At 43.5% G+C, this 23,108-nt stretch overlaps 3 protein-coding genes across 10 annotated transcripts in view; 2 read left to right on the forward strand and 1 right to left on the reverse strand.

Annotated features, from left to right (window-relative positions):
• The window catches only part of Atg7 (Autophagy-related 7), a 24,234-nt gene continuing 1,126 nt past the window's right edge, over positions 1-23,108 (reverse strand). The window contains exons 1-9 of one of the 7 annotated variants that reach the window (XM_076444144.1): positions 4,010-4,164; positions 3,114-3,341; positions 2,537-3,011; positions 2,154-2,470; positions 1,784-2,084; positions 1,368-1,715; positions 1,179-1,294; positions 796-1,090; positions 1-717 (exon numbers count right to left, since the gene is read on the reverse strand). In XM_076444144.1, the coding sequence (XP_076300259.1) occupies positions 646-717; positions 796-1,090; positions 1,179-1,294; positions 1,368-1,715; positions 1,784-2,084; positions 2,154-2,470; positions 2,537-3,011; positions 3,114-3,310 (2,121 nt within the window). In that variant the 5' untranslated portion in view covers positions 3,311-3,341; positions 4,010-4,164 and the 3' untranslated portion in view covers positions 1-645. The other 6 variants (XM_076444142.1, XM_076444147.1, XM_076444143.1 and 3 more) reach the window with 6 other exon arrangements.
• Aux (cyclin-G-associated kinase) lies at positions 3,992-9,808 on the forward strand. Its single transcript, XM_076444135.1, has 9 exons — positions 3,992-4,271; positions 4,352-4,447; positions 4,585-4,930; positions 5,352-5,413; positions 5,488-6,073; positions 6,216-7,006; positions 7,141-7,869; positions 7,969-9,108; positions 9,326-9,808. Exons 3-9 carry the CDS (start codon positions 4,810-4,812, stop codon positions 9,431-9,433), a joined length of 3,537 nt encoding a protein of 1,178 aa, XP_076300250.1. The 5' UTR covers positions 3,992-4,271; positions 4,352-4,447; positions 4,585-4,809; the 3' UTR covers positions 9,434-9,808.
• LOC143218732 (uncharacterized) lies at positions 10,198-22,235 on the forward strand. 2 transcript variants are annotated; one of them, XM_076444133.1, is made up of 8 exons: positions 10,198-10,779; positions 11,533-12,064; positions 12,293-13,329; positions 13,398-14,268; positions 14,330-14,679; positions 14,786-15,158; positions 15,233-15,300; positions 15,600-22,235. In XM_076444133.1, exons 2-8 carry the CDS (start codon positions 11,612-11,614, stop codon positions 16,654-16,656), a joined length of 4,209 nt encoding a protein of 1,402 aa, XP_076300248.1. In that variant the 5' UTR covers positions 10,198-10,779; positions 11,533-11,611; the 3' UTR covers positions 16,657-22,235. The 2 variants fall into 2 exon arrangements, with proteins under 2 accessions (XP_076300248.1, XP_076300247.1); XM_076444132.1 differs by having other exon boundaries at positions 10,206-10,779; positions 15,230-15,300.

A 23,108-nucleotide genomic window follows, 5' to 3' on the forward strand; every position in this document is an offset into this window, starting at 1 on the left:
AATTTCCTTCTTCCTTTAATGATTTTAATAAAATGAAAGTAATGTGTACATTGATATCCTTACGATCTTTTTTATCTACGATTATCTATGTATGTATAGGGGTTGAAAGGAGTCCTCACAGTGGGGGGTGAAAATCTATTTCTACAAATATCTTACAAACTAGAGGCTGCAGGGTAATACATATTTTTTTAAATTACTGGGACCGGAGGTAGCGGTCCGAGGGTTGAAATAAAGATGGCAAGTTTCCTTGTATACTGGACAACCGAAACACATTTTATTTAACATGATTTACTTCTACGTTTTTTTCGCTCAATGTTCCGTTGATAAAAACAAGATTGAAACAGCGCCTACAATCTCCTGCTATCGGCAATTCATATAAAAGTTTTACGCAAAGGTCATGTCTGTAATAATGAATCACGATTTCAAGATGATACGTCACAATGACATGTACACTTATGTCAAATGTCAATTTTCTATAATGAACATTAAAATCCAGATGCACAAATATTTCACCGCGCGGATATATAAATACTGATACCGTCGAATGTGTAGCTCAGTTATACTCGATGTGTAAAATATTCTCCAAACTTTGTGTAACAGAGGTACTTTCTTTTATTAGTGATAAGAATATGTGAATTCCCCTTTTTAGGGTGCACCTTTCAACTCATCGACGTCGTCGTCGTCAGCGTCGCTTAAGTTATCCAAAGTATAACAAAGCTGCAATTGAAAAGAGAACATGAAGATAAATGTCTGTGAATCTTAAAAGTATTCTCGTACGTATAATTAGACAACTACCTCGTCCAAATCAGGCCTTTTGAGTAACTGCTCTAGTCCCGACAATTTCTCTAAATAATTTGGGACGTTGCATGCGTCGAGTACAAACGATAAACCGCGATTTTTATATTCTGTGACGATTGGTAGAGAACACGCTGTACAGGACGTAAATCTGTGCGTTATCGTCAGCTGCATATCATAATTCCATAGGGAACCACGTATCGTGTGAGGCACACCTCCCAGCAGACCAGCCAATTCTGCATCGCTGGAATTTATGGTTTCTCTGTTGTTGCCCATCAACGCTCCTGCTTCGATACTATTCAACATAGAGACAACGAATAATTTAATTGCAATTAAGAGGCTCACCCAGTAGAGTAGCTTCCCGAACAAAATTGTCTGATTACCCTTTCGGATGCTGCAGCAAAGCCACTAGCAACTCCACTGCCAACCCAGCAGCAATTTGAGATAAGCCTGGCCGGCTGACGGTGCATTGTTGGTCCAGCGTTCTATCGGTTTGCGACTGCAAGATAAAACAGTGTCCATGAAAAATCTGGTAAACAGACATACTTGATTAATACGACTTATCTACGCACATTTCCTGGTTGCGTCACATCGTTGCAGAAGTAACAACCCAGATCGGGACCGCAAGGGTTTTTCTCTTCCAAGTCTGGTGAGGATGGAACAGAGGAGTTTCGTGTACCATGCCTCTGTACAGTAAACGAATCGAATCCCAGAGCTGCGTTAATAGCGATCTTATGCGTGGCTGCGCATAAAACAGTGGGTAACCACCTAGCTTCTCTAGAATCCAGCAAAAAGAACACAACGTCGCTGCTGTTAACCAGTTCCTCCAACTTTGCTAATGCCTCTTGTGTAGTCTCCATCATGCTTTCACCCACAACGTGGCCAGGCATCGGAATATGCAGAACCACTCCCTCTACGTTCTATGAAAATCGAGCGATTACATAACTAACAAGGGAATATACCGGGAACATTTTGTTTAAATGCTCACCATGCTCGGCCGTATCTTCAGCAACGCGTCTTTAGCCGCATGGGCCTTGAACTTCCGCTCCACGGCGTCCTGATGACTGTACAAACTCTGTCTAACGGTGTTGCTATGAGAAACGTTAGAGTTATCCACAAAAGTTATATTGCTCACACCCCATCCTAAAAGTACTCTAGCCACCGAACATCCCAGTGTACCGGCGCCTAGCAGAAGGCATTTCAGACTACTTATTTTTTCTAGATCTAAATTCGGAACGAGCCGCCACTTCATTAACTTCAAGTTCAAGTTGATAGCTCTGTCCGACAGCCTGGAAAAAATTAAAATAATTAGATTTTAAGAGAAATGTAAATATGTAATGTACGTTTGTAATAACAACCTAGTCGGATCCATAGCATCCGATAAATCAGCGATATTAGGACCCAATTTTCCATTTGTATTGCTTTCCCATCCAACCAAATGGCTATTGAATAAACTATCCCTCGCTTTCTTGGTGTTTTCGCATTGTTTAACTCTGAGTTTGTACACAATACTCTTCTGCGCCTTGTTACCCCTTATAGATACGACTTTAATCACTTTCGTGAAACAATGCGTCGGACAATGCCAGAACAACAGGCTCAGGAGATTGCGTAAAGGCCACCCTGGTTCTGAGCTTGTGCAAGGATCGTAAAAGGCAAAGTAAACTTCGTTGTACTCCTAGAAAATTCTATGTGTAAAGGACAGAATATATGATAGAACTACAGAAAAATATATATCCGATACCTGTGGTTCTTTTTCGTAAACTTCGAGCTTTTCGAGTGCATTTACACCTGTTGCTAAATCGGTAACAATCATATTATTCTCGCAAGATATCAAGACTGCAAAGTAATTCTTCGATTTGCTGTTTAGTTGCAGGAAGCCTTTACTTAGGTCTTCCAAATGAGCAGCTGTGAATTCTTCGTCGACTGGCCTCTGAGGTTCTTCATAGTACATTTCAGGCAACTCTAACGGAGTAGGATGAGCGACCCAGTAATAAAATTTATACTTCTTTAAATCCGAATAAGCCAGTAATAGAAACAACGACAATTTGCTTGGGTCCTTCAAGCTTGATCCATCTTTAATACTTTCTATGATATCTCTTCCCAAGAGTTCGATGAATGCCGCAAGATGGGTTTGTTTAAATGCTTCCAATGTGTTCTTATTGATCATCTTTCCGCAACAGAAGACTGACGAGGTATGGAGGATGGAGTCGACATCTCTAAAAATGACCTACGTGGAGTTGATTCCAACAACTGCTTACTTTACCTTGTAAATAAATTATCACAAAGCAAAGGCTTTGGTAATGTGAGGGTAAACTTACTCGTTGAACGACGAAAAGTCCAACACCAGGGGCTTCATGTTGGCCTCGTTCGAGGGCTGGAGATCATAGCTTCCCGATATATTTATTACTGCCTTTTCGTCCAATTTGAATTTGTCTATTTTCAATTCTGCAAATTTTGCCCAGAACGTGTGATCCGTAGAGGTCCTAAGTTTCGTGAATTTCACGAACTTAGACATTGTGCTGGTTTTGGCTCAGGTAAGGCAATATCTAGAAACAAAGATAAGATACAGCAAACGAAAGATCTATGTATTATTGTTTTTCTTTTGCTCTATGCTATTTATGTGTCAGAGGTACCAAAAAAGGCACAACAATATAAAGCGATCTATCCCGAACTGCAGTCTGCTCGTTTTAATCGAATATATAGATCGCCTGTATTATATTCTGATAACGGTTGTGGATCGTTGATAACGCGCTGTACAACAATATTTATACGATCAGGAAGAAACTATACCATCGGACGTGCTTTGAATTGTGATGAACATTTGTCATGCAACGAAGAGCATACGCGCATGCGTCCGTTCAATGCAAAATGCAAACCAACAAAATTGCACGCTGTTTGCAGCTAAAGTGAAAGTATATACCCTCGAAATAAGTCCATCAACTCTTTCTCTCGTCTTCGTTAACTTCCTCGACGATCGACTAACATTTCCGAACGGGTGCTGCCTCATGACACACACGGCACACGCTTTTCATTGTCGTATATGTAGCCATAACCGAATAAAAATATAACCTTCTTTCGCAGGCAACAGCGCTAACGTGTATTGTTAATTATTAATACCCAAACGTTCCGAACTCGCTAATATACACAGTAATGTCTCGATAAGTGTGAAAAAGATGTGCATGATATTTCTGCAACATTTATCCCCACTACATACCACGGGTACACCAGGGACCAGGGTACACCCCTAAAAACTCGATTGCCGCGAAGTGTGATAATAGAATTCGGAATACAGTACTAATTGACAATGACAAACATTTTTATCGTTGATTTTCTCTTCGTAAAAATTTTATCAAGATATATTTCAGACTTTTCAATTTGGATTTTATTTACTTGTTTAAACTGACGATAACAGGTTTCGGACCCAGACAGAAACAGCGAATGAAAAAGAAAGAGAGATCGCCAGTCGCGTAGCCGCGGCAAGTATAACAATTTTTATTATAAGCTTGGACAAAGACGTTGTAAAATGTAATCTTTATTATTTTCCTCGCGCTTTCAGCCGAATACAATTCTTTTGAAAGAATTTTGTCAAAACGGTGGGTTCTAAGAAGAACCCAGAGATGCATCCGCGAGGACTTATTCAGCATTTCTTTAGGTAAAAAAAAGAATGGTTAAAAATTTGAATAGATATAAACTCTTATTTTGATAAAGTAGCGTAAAATACTTTACAGTAGCGTAAAGTTAGTTTTAGTGCTCCGTAAAATTTGCTCGGTAGCATGAGTCATCGTGCAGTTCCAGGCGAAGAACAGTCTCCGGTTCGATACACTTTCGAGCAAGAAAAATTTCACAACGACACTGTTGGGAAACGGTGCCATCGACGCGAGAACCGTGTTCGTTGGTTCGTACGGCACTGACGATGACGTCACAAAGGCAGTATGGCCGGACAGCATCGGCTGTCTGCATTGTAACTGTGGGTGAACGGTTCCCGGGGGTTCCGAGGGATATTTTTCAAGAAATATGTCGGATTATTTGAGATCCGCGCTGGGATACTTGAACGGAGCGAACACGAACGAGTACGTCGGACAAATACTCGAAATTAACAATGTGAAATTGCGCGTGACCAGGCTACTCGCCGAGGGTGAGTTTCTGTCAACCTTTTGATCATTCGATCGCTATACCGTTTCTCTGTAACGGAACGAGATTCTCTCTCTGTCGACGACTATCTTTGATGATCTTTCAAAAATCACCATTTTTCGTGATACTCTCAGCGAGAAGCGACGCGGAACGATCGTGGACGATCGCGCTAGCACAGCGAACTATCAAACTGTTTTGACATGTGTTGAGTGTTTAGTTTGACATTTGGCTGACAGCACACGCTAAGTGTTTTGTAACACGTTCTGGTCCGGGAAATTTTTCGACACCATCGAACCACGCGAATATACAATATTTCGATGTGTTAATTAATCTTTTTCTTTGTTTTCGAAAAATGTCTATACACTTAGACACATGTTCATTATCTCCAGTATTTAAGCAATGTATGGTTAACATTCTGTCAACAGGTGGTTGGGCTCTGGTATTTGCCGTGGAAGACGTCAACACAGGAAAAGAGTATGCGCTTAAGGTAAATCGCATTATATTTTTACTAATTGTACCGCAATGAAAATTTCGTGCCAATGTAAGCTTCCTTGTTTTCAGAGGCTTATCGCAGTCGACGAAGAGGCGAACAAGACTATTGTGCAAGAGATAGAGACTCTGAAAAGGCTAACGGGACACCAGAATATCATTCAGTATTTATATGCTCAACGTTTGGAACGAGAGGACCGCAAAGGATATGAGTATTTATTGGTGACGGAATACTGTCCAGGTGGAACAGTAGCAGATATACTAAGAAACATATCCTCGAATTCATTGAGCATCGCCCAAATTTGTAGAATAGCTTACCAGGCAACTAGGGCTGTTCATCATATGCACAGTCAACAGCCCGAACCCATTGTACATCGAGACATAAAACTAGAAAATTTCTTAATCGGAAGCGACGGTTTGGTGAAACTCTGCGATTTTGGAAGTGCTTCTACTCAGCAGATTCTGCCGAATCCATCATGGAACGCTCAGAAACGTGCTACGTTAGAAGACCAAATGGCAAAGTATACCACGCCGATGTATCGTGCGCCGGAAATGATGGACACATGGAATAACGAACCCATTGGTCCACCGGTGGACTGCTGGGCGCTCGGTTGCATCCTATACACGCTCGTCACGCTGAAGCATCCATTTCCCGAAGGTGTGTATTAAGATCGACACACACTATCGGTACGCTCGCTTCTATCAAGCCACCATGTTTCTTGATAAGTTCTTATGCGTTCTGGATCTCTCTACTAGCTTCTGTGTAACGGTGATCTGATTTTTCGATATTTATTTTCCAGGTAACAAACTCGCAATAGTTAACGGCAAGTACCCACCGCTTCCTCCTAATCCCCGCGTAAACTGTTTCCACGAGATAATCAAAGGATGTCTGGAAATCTCTCCGGTGAAGAGGCTGACGACATCAATGGTCCTAGAACGCCTAGCAGCGGTAGCAGAGTCGAATAATTTTGATCCCAGAGAACCCCCGAATGTAGAGGTTGTGGCAAAGACTCCGCCACCACCACGACCCGCTCCACCCCCTAGTACACTGACGCCGCCACCGAGACCGTCGCCTCCGATGAACGCTCCGCCTCCTAGACCCGCGCCAGTAGCTCAAGTAGCCGTGGCAAAGATGCCAGTAGCTCAACCGACAACAGGCCTATTTAGTTCGTTAAAAGGAGGCGCTGGTAGTCTTCTACGAAATCTAAAGGACACCTCAAGCAAAATGATGCACACCGTGCAGCAAAGCATGGCCCGAACAGAGCTGGACGCGAGTTACTTAACGTCTCGAATACTGGTGATGCCGTATCCAGCGGATGGTATAGAGTCTGCCTATCGGGCGAATCATATCGAAGATGTCAGAGCGTTTCTTCAAGCGAGACACCCACCCCCGGCTCGCATTCAATTGTACAACTTGTCTCGCGGACGGCCGAACGTGACTAGGCTACCCGGCAGGCATATCGATTGCTCGTTCGCCTATGCTTCATCGGACTCGAATGCCCCTCTGTTGTCGGCCCTTTATCAAATTTGCCAGGACATTTATCGGTACTTAAACGCGGACTTCAATCACGTAGTGGTGTTGTACTGTACTGTAAGTATATATATATATATATATGAACGTGTGAAACCATACAACTGTCGTATATCAAATAGTTTATCTGTAATTTGGCTGGCACACTTGTCTGAAAATCTGAGAAGCTGACGTTGCATCATTTATTTTCGCAGGACGGGTACCGAGCGAGCGCCACAATTGCGTGCACATTACTGATTTACGCTAGAGCATTGGCAACCCCTGAGGATGCGATAGCGCTGTTTACGACGAGACGCTGTCAGCCGCCCCAATTGCAACCTTCGGAACTACGTAGTATTAATTATATGAGCTTATTGAGCGGCGGCGTGCATCCGCATACCAAACCGCTGGCGCTACGTTCTTTAATTATACAGCCGGTGCCGTTATTCACTAGAGCGAAAGACGGTTGTCGGCCGTACATCGACATCTATAGCAACGGCGCGCTGGTGTTCTCTACCAAGAGGCCGGAATACGAGGAGATGAGACTGTTCGGCATGATGGAGGGGAAAGTACCAATAACGTTAGGGAACGCAATTGTCCGCGGGGACGTCACTATAGTGTTGTTCCATGCCCGGCAGCAACTTGGCCGCGTGATAGGAATTAAGATCGCGTCTTTGCATTTTCATACGGGCTACCTACCGCTCACCGAAAACACTCTAGTGTTCGAGAAGAAAGATCTGGACGACGCGCCCGATGTCGGCGGCAAGTTCCGCTTGATCTTGAATGTTATGGTAGCGGAGGAGAACCCGAAAATGGCCAGAGTGCCGGCACCTTGGGAGGCAGAGTTATCCACGTCGAAACCGGAACCGGATCCGTTGTTCGGCTCGACTCTAGAAATGGAGGAGACGCTGGAAAACTTCAGAACCGCCAAGCCTGCGGAAGAGGTAGGTCTTCGAAATAGAATTGAACCACTTAAGGAGGTGTTCTTATTTTCAAGGTCGTTTTTTCACTAATTATTATTCACTCTGATGTTTTCTGATCAGGTTCACAAGGAGCCGCCGTCGGCGCCCATAACAATCGAAACGCCGAGCAACGTGAACGTGCCCGAAGAGGTGCCCTTGAATCAAGTGGAGGAAGCGGAAGAGGAAATGAAAGATGAGGGTGATTTGCAGGAGGCCGATTTACTGAATTTAGGAATGCCAGAAGCCAGTACCTTAAATACTCCGCGGCAGACCGCCGCCACTGCTGCAACACCTGGATTAGATATCTTTTCGAATTCTAGTCAAAATGATAACGATCTCTTAGCAGGTTTTGGTGTTTTCTCGCAGCAGGAAACGAAAACCACCGTACCGACTATCAACGATCCTGTCCAGAACGATCTGTTGTTCGGACACGGTCAACAGCCTACTAGAAACGATAATACTAATAATAATATGAACAACTTGTTATTCAATCAGAGCCAGTCGACCGGTAAGCAGCAAGAGGTGAACGACTTCTTGTTCGATCCTCTGGCTGGGAACGCGGCGGCAAACAATCTTCTCGGAGGTTTGCCGAATGCTAAAACAAACCCCACAAGGTCCCCGAATACCGAGGAGAGCTTTCCACGGAATTCGAGCGTGCCGAACTTCGCGGCGACGCAGAACAAGGATCCGTTTGCGAATCTTGCCAATTCTTTAGGGGCCGGTCTGACGTCCAGTTGGAACGGTACACCGAGAAATTCGAATACTCCTTTATCTGCTAGTCCTGCGCCAGCTAGCACACCGATCCACTCGAGTCCTAATACGCACAAATCCAATGTAACCAGCGATGCAAATGTCGCGGACAACAACGGCGCCGCATCCGGCAATAAATCTACGAAATCGGGCGGAGACGCGTTCGAGGACTTGCTCGGCAGTCAGGGATACAATTTCTTTAGCTCGAGGAAAGCCGAGAAAGATAGTCCGAAGACAATAAACCAGATGAGAAAGGTAGAGGCCGCGAAAACCATGGATCCAGATCGGATGAAGATTGCGGAGTGGACAGAGGGCAAAAAGGGGAACCTACGCGCTCTGCTCTGCTCGATGCATACCGTTTTATGGCCGGAAGCTGACAGGTGGCAACGTTGCGAGATGCACCAGTTGGTCACAGCTGCGGATGTTAAAAAAGCGTACAGGAAAGCCTGCCTAGCGGTGCATCCAGACAAGGTACAGTTCATTAACACCCATGTAACCGCCCGATTTTAGATTTTGTTTTAGGAAAAGGAGAATGATTAATTAAAAAATTATGTAGAGGTCTTTGTTACACCTATATCGAAGTATACAATAGGTCGGTTATATAGGTGTTACCCCTTAAACAACGGCGATTCTGCTGTTGGAAGCGTTATCGAGAGGGGATTTGAATGAGAATATTTTGTGCTTTCAGCAAGCTGGTACGGCGAACGAGAACATAGCGAAATTGATTTTCATGGAACTGAACAATGCCTGGAGCGCGTTCGAGAACGATGCTTCGCAGCAGAATTTATTTAGTTAATTTCAATGACTGTTACATGTTAAAGAGAATTCAAATCTATGTCCACGATTAAGGTAGTTCCTAGCGGAAAAACCCGAGAACATTATATTTAATTGTAAGACAACTACTCCGTGTTACATTCCAGCTATGTTGTCTTAGCTGTAGTGACAGAGATGAAGTAATGGATCATAGTAAATGGCGAACGTTCAAGTTGAAGCTGCATTTGAATGGCTACTGTGTATATGCATCTTTATTATATAAAGCCTTGTAAGATCACTTATTCTGTTAAGCGTACTGCGGCATAAGCATATATGTATATATAAAGCATATGTAAATTAAGGAAGATTCCAAATATATGAACATATTTTCCGGCCAAACACTTTTTTGTATGCCAAGCACAATCCGAAGTCCAATCTCCTATTACAAAGTAATCGTAATACTATTCGAATTGAAATTTTAAATTGTTCGCGCCACTGAAAAGTCTTTCAAATTCAAAACGTACATATCGAAAAACGATCGATATTCGTGATTCACAATTAATTATATTTTTCGAATGTTTTCTTCGAGAGACTCGTTCGTATTGTGTGGTTTTCGTTTCTCAGGCCAGGGTACTTATATTGCCCAAAATTTCTTATAAGAGTAATTTTGATACTCAAGGTCAGACGAAGGTCACGATTTCTACAGTTACCGACTTCTTTTGTTTTATTCTTTCTTGTTTGTGTTACATGACAAAAAGTATCAAATGTGTCGCTTATATTATCTGCTGAAACGATTAACTCTACAAGAAGTAAAGAAAATAATATGTAAAATAATATATACATAGATTCTTTGCGAAGACTCTTTCCAATTTTTTGTCCTTAGTATGAAAGTTTTATGAAATGTTTCGAGCTGAAAAAAAATCGAGCGATGGCAGCTTTGACTTGTGAAATGCATTTGGGTTATGACAATGACAAGCGCTTGGCATGATCGCGATTCGAGTGTTTGTGTTGGGGAAGCATACTGGCGAAAGACAGTCGGTGTCGAAAGGGTTGATGGCAACAGAGATTAGAGATACGTATCGTTTTGTAACAGAGTTACTGGGACACCCTGTATACATAGATGGTGTTCTGCGCGAGTGGTGTGGGTCGAAATTTTAAGGGAGGGGCTGCTCGGAAATGGCTGTTATACACGGGCACGGGGTAGGACGTCCAGAAGAGAGCGAGTGACGCGGTTCATCCCTGTCTTCCACACTGACCAATTGACACTATTTTGCAACAATTGATACGGTTACCTAATCGATAGGCTATTATGTGGCGGTTAAGAAGCAATCCTCGGACTTTTCTTCACCCACCTCCGGATCTGCGCCATACGATTCGCTTCGGTAAAAGGTATTTAAATTACGCTTCTTTCTCTCTCCACCAGCGCGTTCAAATGTCTTGACAGAACCGAAAAATCTATCGGCGTTCCGCGGACGTTTCTCGCGAATTTCTACGCGAAAATTGCATAAAAATTCGGTGTTTCGCAGCGAAACTCGACATTGTCCTCTCGAGAAAAGCTGAAACAGTACGAAAAGGAAGATCGCGCGACGTTACCAAGAGGAAGTACGAGATAAAAAGGGTTGTCCCCCTTCAGCTTTTACATAGACGATAAGATGTTTCATAATGGTGCCCCCGTCCCCAAGGAACCACTCCGAAAATATCGAATATTTTAACCCATTGCACTATAATTTCCAACAATACGACCTTTTTTCTTACTTAACAATTCCCTAGCAAAGAAAGGAAATTCACATTGTCTGTGTTCTTATATTTTCACTAATGGTTAAATGTCAAGAACAGAGGAGTAGAATTTTATTCCAATATTTAGTAGATTTTCTTTGAAATCTTCAAGGCTCAATATTATAGGGCAAGGGGTTAACAAGCTCACAAAGCATTACACTGATTTGTTTATGAAAAAAACCAATTATGCACACATGAGTGGACACACATATACTGTACACTGTTACATGTAATATATATATATATATATAATATATATGTATACATATTCGTTTTTTTTTTGTAAAGGTGTGACTACACTAGCATATACAGTATGTTTATTACATGTGCTACTTATTCCTAACTATTTTGCTTTGGTAATTGCAGATTAGAGCCCTATATAGACAATGAAAGTCAGAAAAGTTAAGTGAATCAAAAAGGAGGCGAAAGCTCGGAAGACTTGAAGATGTTCGGCTCTTCCTGGAAGAGAGCATTCCTCCTTTTACTGGGTGTTTCGTATTGCTCTATAGTCCTGTGTAGCACAAACATCACCAGGGCTGCAAGAGCTTACAGAGGAAGGCTTCAATCGCCTCACTTGTCATGGCGTGTGGTACTGTGCGCAACACAGGCTCAGAGCTCTTACAAAACAGATATTCAAAAGGCATGGGAGAAAGCGAAGCTACAATCGTCTCACGTGGACATGAATCTGTCTTATTTAGAAGATTCGCCGAAGGCAGAGTCGCCTACGTATCCTCTATCATTTCTGAACAAATTTTGCACTGATATCAAAGGTGGGAAGACTGTGCTAAGCCTTATCATCGGGGGAGGATCGGCAGCCAGGTTTCTTGTAACAGCAGCAGCCGCTTTGAACCTTCCAACATTATGGCTGCCATTCACTCACGAGGATTACCTACAGCAGGTGGATTGACTTTTCCTTTTAGGTATTAGGTTGTCCCTGAAATGCCCGATTTTTAACAGTTATGTGTTTCTTCATTGAATCTTTTGGTCGTTCACGTTCTTCATTTACAATGGCGACTATATTTTACATGATTAAATTTATATTTGCATTCTAAAATGCCTTCTAAAATCGGACATTTCACACGAAACTGATACAACGTTCGCCCGGCTAATTCACGATCGTTTGCAGGGAAATCTGGCGCCATTCGAGAGTCGCATAGGCTCGAGCACGAAGGAAGTAGGAGCAGCGGCTGCCGCGTTGATGCACAGGGCGAACTGGCACGCGTTTACCCTCCTCATCGATACCACTTTGCTCCCAGTCAGTCACCTTTTGCAATCTGATCAGCCGACGTTAACACCTAGAACCATTATACACCTTCCAACGAACGACAAAACGTTGAGGATGAGATTGAGAAGAGTAGCTGAGGAAGGTGGCAGCGGAGGAGTAATAGTGATGGGTTGCGACTTGAAGAACGCTCGGAAAATCCTTGCGGCCGCTGGCAAATTCGAAATGCTCGCCGGGAGGTTTTTATGGCTTTGGCTGGACCTGAAAGTCGAATTGAGACCGAACGAACCGAACATCATCAGCTCGCATATTTTACACAGCTCGAGATCAGCGATCGCAACGAACGAGAACCCGACGCCGTTAGAGAACACGAACAGGAACACGAATCTTGTCGCTGAAAATCAATTGCTAGGTAACCAGATGAACTCTCTGCCAAGTTTGGCGAACGATATACAGAAACTGCAGGAATACAGGTGGCAAAGCGATCAGAGTTCCGCGTACAAACACGAAGACAGGGGTTTCGGTTTCGGTTTCGATGATATCGACGAGACCTACGTAACGACGGATAAAGAATTGAACTCGAAAGATTTTATGCCCGTCGGTATGCTCGCGCTGAGACCGTCAAACTTGAAATTGATGGGCGGCGATACGATATTGTCTAGAATGATGAGAGAGACTTCTCAGGCCTTAGACGAGACGTTCTACGAGATGAAATCGAAATTAGGTACTCTCAGGGAGTCGCAGCTAAACGAGAACTTCATTCCAGAATGTTTCCCAGGGAACAGAGCAAAATTTTTAAACAGCGAGATACGGAGGAACGTTTCGAAGACGTTGACGCGGAAACTGAGGATGTCGGTGAACCAAATTTCGAAAGATAAAGCTAAGTTTCATTTGCTGAATCTGCAGGCCATAAGGTTTCCTGGGAATAAGACTCAACTAAGGTATGCCAGCATCACTAACAATTTTTATTTCGTGAAAATAAAACACGCGTTTTGGTGTGATTTTCCAGATGGACCAAAGTAGGAACTGTTAAAGGTGGAAAAGAGGTTTACCTCGACAGCATCATTTGGCCGGGGGGTGGGATCGTGCCAGCCTATCTGGAGCAAGGTGGCGAGAAGATAGGCATGCCTATGTACCGCATAGTGACAGCATTAGCGTCGCCGTTCACGATGGTGACGAGCTTGCAAGAGGGTATCTGCCTCAGAGGAATTTTCTGCCGCCACGGGAACTCGGTGATGTGTTGCTACGGTTTAACTATGGACTTTTTGTCCCTGGTGTCCCGCGAACTTGGATTTCGTTACGATTTGTACGTGGTGAAGGACGGTCTGTTTGGGAAGAGGAATGGCAGAAGCGGCACATGGAATGGCATAATGGGAGAGCTGGTCACCGGCAGGGCACAGCTGGCATTCGCTCCTTTGAGCGTGTCCGCTCACAGAGCCAAGGTGGTCGACTTCACCACACCTTACTACTTCAGCGGAGTGAGCTTCCTCACAGCGCCGAAGTTGCAGCCCGCGATATCATTGTTCGCGTTCCTCTTTCCGTTCAGCACCGAACTGTGGATCGCAGTCTTCACGTCCTTGAACTTTACTGCCATAGCAGTAGCACTGTACGAATGGTTCAGCCCGTTCGGGTTGAACCCATGGGGTAGACAACGAAGCAAGAACTTCTCCATCGCCTCCGCTTGGTGGGTGATGTGGGGTCTTTTGTGCGGACACCTGCTCGCCTTCAAAGCGCCCAAGTCCTGGCCTAACAAGTTTCTCATCAACATCTGGGGTGGCTTCTCGGTCATATTCGTAGCCACGTACACGGCGAACATTGCTGCTCTGATCGCGGATTTGTTCTTCCACTCCGCAGTCAGCAGCAACTATCACGACAAAAGCGTGAGTACTATCGTATTACAGGAGAGTTTATTGTACTATATGAACTATTTGTACATTGCAGTTACTGCTGCAAAAGGTCGGCGCACCCAGAGCGTCCGCGGCCGAGTACTATGTTCAGAAAGCGAATCCGGAATTATGGTCACACATGGCCCGGTATTCTCTGTCGAACGTCGCCGAAGGCGTCGAGAGATTAAGAAACGGTAGTTTGGACATCCTTATAGCCGACACACCCATTTTGGACTTTTATCGAGCGACGGACGACGGCTGCCGTTTGCAGAAGATAGGCGATACGATAAACGAGGATACGTACGCGGTTGCCCTCACCAAGGGGCACCCTCTCAAAGAGAGTATATCGAAAGTAATAGCGAACTACACGAGCACCGGTTTGCTGGATATCTTGCAAGATAAATGGTAAATGATTGCAACAATTTCACCGAGAACTATTAGGAATCGGACACGACCTAATACATTTCGTTTCAATTGATCCGTGAATTGAAAAATAATGTATACTTTGTAGGTACGGTGGTCTACCCTGTATGAGAGGAAGAAAAAGCATAGACACGGGTCTGGAACATAAGCTAGGAGGTCAAGCCAGGCCCTTAGGCGTGGCATCCGTGGCAGGTGTATTTTGTTTGCTCGGAATGGGCATGGTTCTGGGAACCGTTATACTAGCCGGAGAACATTTGTTCTACAAGTACACGTTGCCGAGGTTAAGACACAAACCGTTGGGCTCTACATGGCGCAGTCGGAACGTGATGTTCTTCTCGCAGAAGCTGTATAGGTTCATCAACTGCGTGGAACTGGTGTCCCCTCACCATGCAGCTCGAGAGTTGGTGCACACTGTCAGACAGGGACAAATCGCCTCACTGTTCCAGAAGAGCGTCAAACGAGTAAGTGCATTTTCGTTTCACACCACGATCCCTTCTGCCCGGCATATATCTACAAGGAAACCATGTTCTAGAAGGAACACGAACAGCGTCAGAGACGCAAGAGTAAAGCTCAGTTCTTCGAGATGATCCAGGAGATCCGAAGGTAATATATGAAAATCTACACTGGCGTGCAAAGTCAAAGGATCGATAAATTCTCATTACAAAAATCATCCATATTCAAAGCGTTGTAACTTCATATACTCCGCAATTCCGATCAATTGCAATTTTTCCAAAATTTCTCTTTCATGTCACGTAGTAAGCTAACTATTCTAATTCTTCTCCAACAAAAAATATTGATGTCGTATGGTCTAATCTTAAGTGCCCGAATATTACTGCGAGTGACTGTACATCGAATTCTTCCAAAATTGGATCTTACTCACTATCTTACACGTCATCCGACAGAGTGCAACAGGAAGAGAAGATAGAAACAGCCCCGGAGGAACAACAACAGAAGTCAGTGTCGACGCTCAAGAAAGAGGACAAAGGTACGATAAAGGGTCGGGAAAGGAGTCGAAGCAAGAGTCCTCTGATGCCGCACAGCCCGAAGAGGTCTGAGAAGAGCAGGAGCTCGACGAATCTATCCAGCTCTAGACTGGGTCTGTCCCCGGTCAGTTTGGAGGCGCCAATGAAGCCCAGAGAGTTCACTTTGAGCAACACGAATCTTCGCGCGAGAAGTCCCTTGGAAACTGTTGGTCGTCGACTGAGCCACGGTGACGGTGGTTCACCACCCCCGCGTTTAGGCTCTCACTTTGGTGGCAGTGCGACTTTACGGCCGCTGCCGCCGACTAGAAGCGACTCGGTTGGCACGGGTCCTTCTGTGCCCAAGGTCGAGCAACCTGGGGGAGGTGGTGCTCCGGCAACAACGCCTAGATACTCTCGCAGTCCGGCGAAGCGTGGACAATCGTTCCCAGTATTCGCGACATTGAGGTTGCCACCGAGTCACCATCCTTCGTCCAAGAGCCCTCCTCTCCCGTTGACGTCCGCTGTTGGCCGGAAGTTGTCCCGGGATTGGGGTTCGGGCACCATAGACCTGACCAGGTCCTCGGAAACGGTGGCTGGTGGTGGAGGAGGTGGTGGTGGCGGGTCCACATACACCTTGAACCAGGAGATGACGTTGTCACTGGAGCGCCCGTCGCACGAGAAGAAGATGACGTTGCTCGATGTCGTCGCCAGCTTGCCGGTGAAGAAGATGCCCGGCGAAGAGGTGACCACGTTGCCGAGCAAGAAAACGATCGACGAGGTCGGCCTGCCGATCAAGAAGCCGATACGCCGAGCCAGAAGCCATGAGAACCGGGACACCAGTGGTAAATCGATGGCGGACCTACCGTCCCCACGTTTCACCGCCCAACCGGTCGTGGGTGGCCGATCGGTAAGCGAACGAACGAAAAAACAGTTAGAGTCCGAGCTGAAGGCGATCCTGACTGCCAGGCAACATCACCGTGACTTGCATCCTCCTTGATAGACGGTGACCGCTGGTTTGTCAGAGTTCTTGCAAGCACCGGGCGCTTCGGGGATGATCGTTGCCTCTGAGGGGCTTTGATTGATTTAAGCAATATCAGAGATTTATAGGTCAATTTGTAGAGGAAATCCGACAATTTAATGCAAAAGGCAAAAACAACAAAAAAAAAGCGTTTAAAACAAAAAACAAAAAAGAAAACCATACGTACATACACACACACACACATATACACACAAGCGCGCGTAGGCACTCTCCAGCAGCACTGTGGGGGTTGGGGGGGGGAAGGTTTGTATAACAAAGACAGGAAGAAGAGATATTCAACGGGGGAATCTCTTTGTCTGTTCAGCGTTGTTGCGTACATTGATAAACTATAAATTAGAATACAGGGGGATGGGAGGGGACATTATCTAAGGGAGAGAGCGAAAAATTAACAGTGTGTGCTATAAACTTTTTAGTAGAGATGTCTTAACGAGTAGCGGAAAATACTTGCGACCGAGTACTAAAATATTTTCTTGTTGGCATTTGAAACTCTACGGGATTACACCCGTGTCAGCCTGGGCGAGTCTTTCCTCGTACAACACGATATGTATAAAAACGTAGACGACATTCTGCACTGCCGTGTATTTCTCGACTTTCTTTCTATATCTACGTTGCGTAACGCAGGCTCAATTCCATTTTTCGAAATCATGATCACAGTCGTTCCGTTTACGCACACGTTCATCCATCCATCGCGATCATTTCGACGAGGGGACGGGGAGGGGTAAGTGTGTATGTGTGTGCGCGCGTATGTGTTATTATACATAGATCCACCGAAATCATGATACAATCGAAAAGGAGAACACGATTCAGCTTTTAGAACTTGTTCCGAACTTGAGTACTCGGATACCCACTCAATTTAGATTCGACGCACATCCAAGTACTTGAGTACTCGTTCAACGTAGATATCCCAGTACTTGTTTCGGTTGTACCGCGATTTGTTCAGAAGCATTTGTACATAGTCATGGATAAGAGACACCAAGAACAAAATTGTTAAAGCTAAGAATACCGGTCTGAGGTACGAGAATATTTTGCTGAATCGGATAATACTGCATCGCATACTGCCACTTTATCGTTAAATACGGTATCTCGAAGGGAGAGAGAGACTCGCTCAACGGACTCCCGGCATAAAATGACCATTGATTAACGAAACGGGCGCTCACAATGTTGTCTAGAAATCCCTACTGTGACACGCTTTGTGAGGGGTATACATTAATAGACTGCGGATTTTATGCATTTATGCGCTACGATTTATTTGACGGTTTCATTGATCGGAACTTCTTTTTTAATTCATAATTTCCTAGAAGAAGGAGAAAATTTATATCTACTGTACATTAACAACAAGAAAATGAATTCTGAACTCCTTTCAGAATCTTCGTCGCGAGTCTGACTCGATGTTATAGTACAAGTGGTTGAACATACTAAGAAATTGAATTTTTATTTTGCATAAAGTCCCGCAGGCTATACATTATCGTTCTCGGCGAACGAGGAGAAATTTCAAGATGTATCATTTCTGTACCGATCGTGGGGAATCCCCAATTAGCAAACACCAAATATGCCATCGTAACGATGACTCGGTTTATCCATGACAATTTAAAATTCGTGAAAAGGTAATCGCGTGTTTGCTGTATCCGTAGTTGAATTGCGGCATTACCCTTGATCGGTTCGTTAGACTGATAAGAGACGAGATTTGTCCCAGGAATTGCATGACACGTCGTTTCGGGAATTGAAGTAATCAAAGGAAGTAAGAGAAACAGAGAGAACGAACAAAAAGACAACTGTTGTTTCGCATTGTGCGATGAGAGAAACATTCTGTCGTTTGTTTGCAATAGTGCACGAATAATTGCGCGAACGGCTGCGGTTTGATCGCGACAATTATCCTCTGTACAACGTATCGATGCCTCCGAGTAAACTTTGGGAATAGAGCGGAAAGATTCAGGACTATAATGACGTGCGTAGAAAGTTTATTTTGTATAGATAAGAGGCGCATGCTCACCGAAAGTCCCGTCACGCATAAAGAATGCTGGGGGCAGAAAGCGACAGTTATCCGTACACTATCGTACCCGTCTTCGAAACTAACTTATATGGACCGAGTAAATTGCAGGTGTACTCGTTGAAACCTTATCGATTTTGAGCAGCATTCAAGACTCATGAAATGAGACATGACTATTGAACTTAACCTAATTCGCTCTCTCGCTCTCTCTCTCTCTCTCTCTCTCTCGTTTGCTCCTGCTATTCGATTGCTAGACTTTGTAGAGTGGATGTACGGGACTAACGAAAAAGTTATAATTTTAAATAATTGATGAGCGAGGCCTTAGGAGTAGTCGATCCGCCCAATTCTTTACTTGAATAGCATTATAATCTCGTATTCCGAACAAACAACTCTCTCTAATATTACTATCGGAGGTGTAGAGCTAAATAGACGTCGTTTAGTTTCATAGTTTTCACGGTAGACCGTTGTATTTGGACTTATCTCGATGAACCTGTTAACCGGGGCGACATTTGTCGATCGTGTACCGTGCGAACGCGTAACATATAGTTTATACTAATATAGATTACTATCCCCACGTAAGCAGAATGTAAGGATTCTTAGCGGTATAAATAAGGAGGTGAAGCGTTCGTTGAACACGCTAGACGAGCCAGCTCGTACTCCCCGGCTAACAGGTTGCAGAGTCTTTAAACTGTCGAAATGTAAGCTCTCCCAGTGAATGTAAGCCGTGTGAATCTTGCTCGACGCAGTAACTTTCATAGTGATCAAATGTCTCCGATGAGTTCGATTTTGCTGTATGATTACACACATACTGGCGTACATGCGCGCGCGTGTCGCATACGTACGCGTACAGTCGGCCGTAAAAGTTTCCGTAAACGTGGAAAATTCCGAATATCTTCATACATACAGTGAAACGAAAACATTGAACGCAAAGCGAAACTTGTCTGGCAACTGGTCGTACAACAACAGTGGATTCGCGGAATGGATTGAATTTTAATTGATAAGTTCATTGATGTTGATAAAGTATGCGAACTTTTGCGACAGACTGTATATATACGTGCAAACGCGTACGCGCGTACACACACGCACACACACACACAGGTGACTATTACCGATGAAAGTGTTCTGAATAATTGCATTACTCGTTCATTTCGATTTAAATCGTGATTTGTGTATGGTCGTGAACGCACCTTACCGTATACACCGTGTACGAAGTGTAAACGCTTCGAATAGGACACCCTGTATACATAGGTTCACGCCAGTCGCTTTTATCTGACAACACGTTGATAAACGCGTAGTGTACTCGCCAATTAATAACACACGATGACACCGATATTTCTTTATCCTTTATCTTGTTTGGTCGAATTACATTGTTTGGTGTTGATTCAACATTGTATTGCAATTCATTCAGGAGATAATCAAAATACAAATATAGGGGGCCAGTCTAGAGTCACCCAAGCCTAAATAAATCAAAAATAGACTTATTATATTAACGGTAGCTATAATTTTTTGATAAGTGGGTTCTGCCAGTAATTTGGTTCAGTAGTGGTCACGTGTACATGTATACGTAGACCGTACACGCGAACGCGTGTGCTGTATACATGTATACGTGTATATATAAAGATATATAAATATATGTATATGTTGTGTTTGCGATTCGTTCAGGCATGTATAAAAGAAATCTATCTTCTGAAAGTCCTTGTACATACGTGTCTTCTACTAGATACCTGAAGAGACATTATTGCACTGAATTAAAGGTCGAGCCCCCTACTTCATTGTGCGCCAACAAGAACCTGTACAGTTGGAAGAATGTATGGAAAGAATAGAGCAAATATTTTTGTTGGACCGTGTGTACTATTTTTGCTAATTTTTAGAATGAAAAGTAACACAGAGATCGCTGAGAAATATATATATATCGGCCTATATAAAATAAGAAGATTATTTTCTAGAGGATTTTCGTTTTTCGGTTGAATTACCACTGTACTTGCCGTTGAATTTACCATTGCTCTTTTCTTTCCACTTAAATTGATATTACAAAGTGCTGGCAGTAATTTCTAAGCGATACATTCGATGCGACCAGAAATCAAAACAACAGGGAAAAGATTGTCAGAAGAGAAGGCTATAGCTGTGCGTTGCTCGATAAGTCTAAAGTACATCTTTACCATTCGGTTTTTAGAAATGTAAATAGTACTTAAAACATTCTTATTAGCATCGTATTAGCCATAATATATTAATTCCATCTCTAATGGCAATAAGATTATTATACACTACAAAGCACTGCCATAATTTCAACTAATGTTATATTAATTTTCGGAGTCCTGCCAACTAACGTTACAATCATACCGAATCAAAGAACGTCTCGCGAAATACTTTTTCTTTTCATGTATTCAAAAAATACATCGACAACGATCAAACGTTGCATATACGCATCTCATATAATACTACTACTCGACCTTCAGTGGGAAAGAGAAACGTCTTATCGCTTCGTCGAGAACAGGAATATAATGCAAAAATCGAGAAACGTGGAATACAAAGAGAGAATTTTAAATCATCGAGAATTCTATGCACGGAATCAAATTCCTGTATCTACAAAAATGTATATTTTCGGTGACCGTTACAACGGAATTTTGCGCATACGAGGAAAACGTATTCGTAAGCTTCTCGATTGCACAGAATTGAATGATCGAAGCCAGTTGTTGATTAAAAGATATATCAAATTCTATCGTCATTGAATTTTCATACTGTATACGATTTCTTTCTCATGTTTCGATATATATAATATAGAAACATTTGATTCGATTGATCGCACCCCCCATTCAGTAGTCTGACTACGCTATGTAGACTGCGGATGCGTGATGCATACATATATACAGGGTGTTTCAGCTAACTTGTTCACTCCGTTTTATGAAAATTGTAAAAATTAGGTCATTCCGTAAAAAAAATGAAGGTGACCTTGAAATCTCCGAAACGTCTCCACCCATAAAAAAAACAAGTACCGTACGAAACGGGCCCCTCGAAACCATTTAAATTTGATGTTTTACAATTTTCATAAAATGTATCGTTTAATTGTTCGGAGTGAACAAAAGTTAATTGAGACACCCTGTATAAGGTTCCATCGATTTTTTTCTATTGCTCTGAATATATATCGAAACTAAGTATTTCCGGAGAGAAAGCAATGAATATGCTGCAATGCCACAAACCGATCCGCAGTCTGTCGATTACATTAAAGTTGCAAAATCTGTGTCCGATCTATTTCGAATTTCGACTTCGCGGCGAACAAAACAAACGAGAAAACAAAGGAGAGAAAAAAAGAGCACGGTGCACGCAACTTTAGTGAAATAGTAAAAACTATCCGTAGAGCATAAAAGTAGGGAGAAACCTTATTATTGTAGCCATAAACAATCACGAGTATTCTGTTGACGCGGTGACTTGTTGGCGTACGGTATTAGGTTAGGTTCCTCGTAACCTACCTCGTCTCTCTTGTTACGCCTACTATTACACTGTTATTGTTGAAAACTCCATATTAATAAGAAATAAATATATTGTCTCAAAATACGCGGCGTTCTTCATTCATCGAATACCACGTATACGAACTTCGACGGAGAACGATCACCGATCGATAACGATCGATATTTAATAATGTGTACCGTCGTCTATAAGCTTTTATCGAATAAAGATCTATCTGCAAGACAATGTCAAAATATTTTAATAAACTCGATAGAACATATAGAGTTCATTTTCTGCATGTGTATTCTACTACCAAGGTTGACGCCTTTATAAATAAACCGATTACAATTGTTTCTAAATCGTAGTGCACCACGAGGTTTCGAACTCGTTTACCAACACGGGCCTCGTCGGCCTCGTCAGGTATTATAAATTTATTCGAGGGCCGCAGTAGAAACTCCAAATAAAGAAGGAACACATTTCTTTTTATTAACGTTGCAATTTCTTTTTATTAACGTTTTGGTCGGGCTGTGACATGCCTGGTCTAGCTTATCACAGGGGTCAAGAGAAAAACCGAAGTCCATTATATACCCCGACAGCACAGTCTGCCCGAGCCCACCGCCGGACCCAGCTAGCCGAGCCCCAGCCCGACACGTTACGGGCTAACGCAATGCTTGGCTCAGCGTTGAGACCAAATCAGGACGATTTAGCCTGGCCCCTGTGCACAAAAGGGCGCGATTTTCACCTGCCGGGGGCTCGAGCCCAGAGCCTGACGGCCGGGCTGGGATTCAGCCTGTTTTTGAGAGGGCAGCACGGTATCACACTAATGTGGCCAATCAGTGCTTCGATTGGGCCCAACTTTTCTCGCGCATGCGCGACACAGGGCGGGTCGCATCAATGTGGCAGTACTTTGCAAATGCGTAGCAGTCTCCCTTGTTACCGACAAAAGTATAATAAGTTAATAAATAAGACCTTTGAGGGC

The sequence above is a fragment of the Lasioglossum baleicum genome, chromosome 20 (genome assembly GCF_051020765.1).
Source record: "Lasioglossum baleicum chromosome 20, iyLasBale1, whole genome shotgun sequence".
Classification (NCBI taxonomy): Eukaryota; Metazoa; Arthropoda; class Insecta; order Hymenoptera; family Halictidae; genus Lasioglossum; species Lasioglossum baleicum.

Bases quoted from the DNA above. Each gene is read 5' to 3' on its own strand.
- LOC143218732 (XM_076444132.1), top strand. From the start codon at position 11,612: ATGTTCGGCTCTTCCTGGAAGAGAGCATTCCTCCTTTTACTGGGTGTT. The intron at 13,330-13,397 runs GTATGCCAGCAT...GTGATTTTCCAG, and splicing joins GGGAATAAGACTCAACTAAG to ATGGACCAAAGTAGGAACTG. The intron at 14,269-14,329 runs GTGAGTACTATC...TGTACATTGCAG, and splicing joins GCAACTATCACGACAAAAGC to TTACTGCTGCAAAAGGTCGG.
- Aux (XM_076444135.1), top strand. From the start codon at position 4,810: ATGTCGGATTATTTGAGATCCGCGCTGGGATACTTGAACGGAGCGAAC. The intron at 4,931-5,351 runs GTGAGTTTCTGT...TTCTGTCAACAG, and splicing joins GACCAGGCTACTCGCCGAGG to GTGGTTGGGCTCTGGTATTT. The intron at 5,414-5,487 runs GTAAATCGCATT...CCTTGTTTTCAG, and splicing joins GAAAAGAGTATGCGCTTAAG to AGGCTTATCGCAGTCGACGA.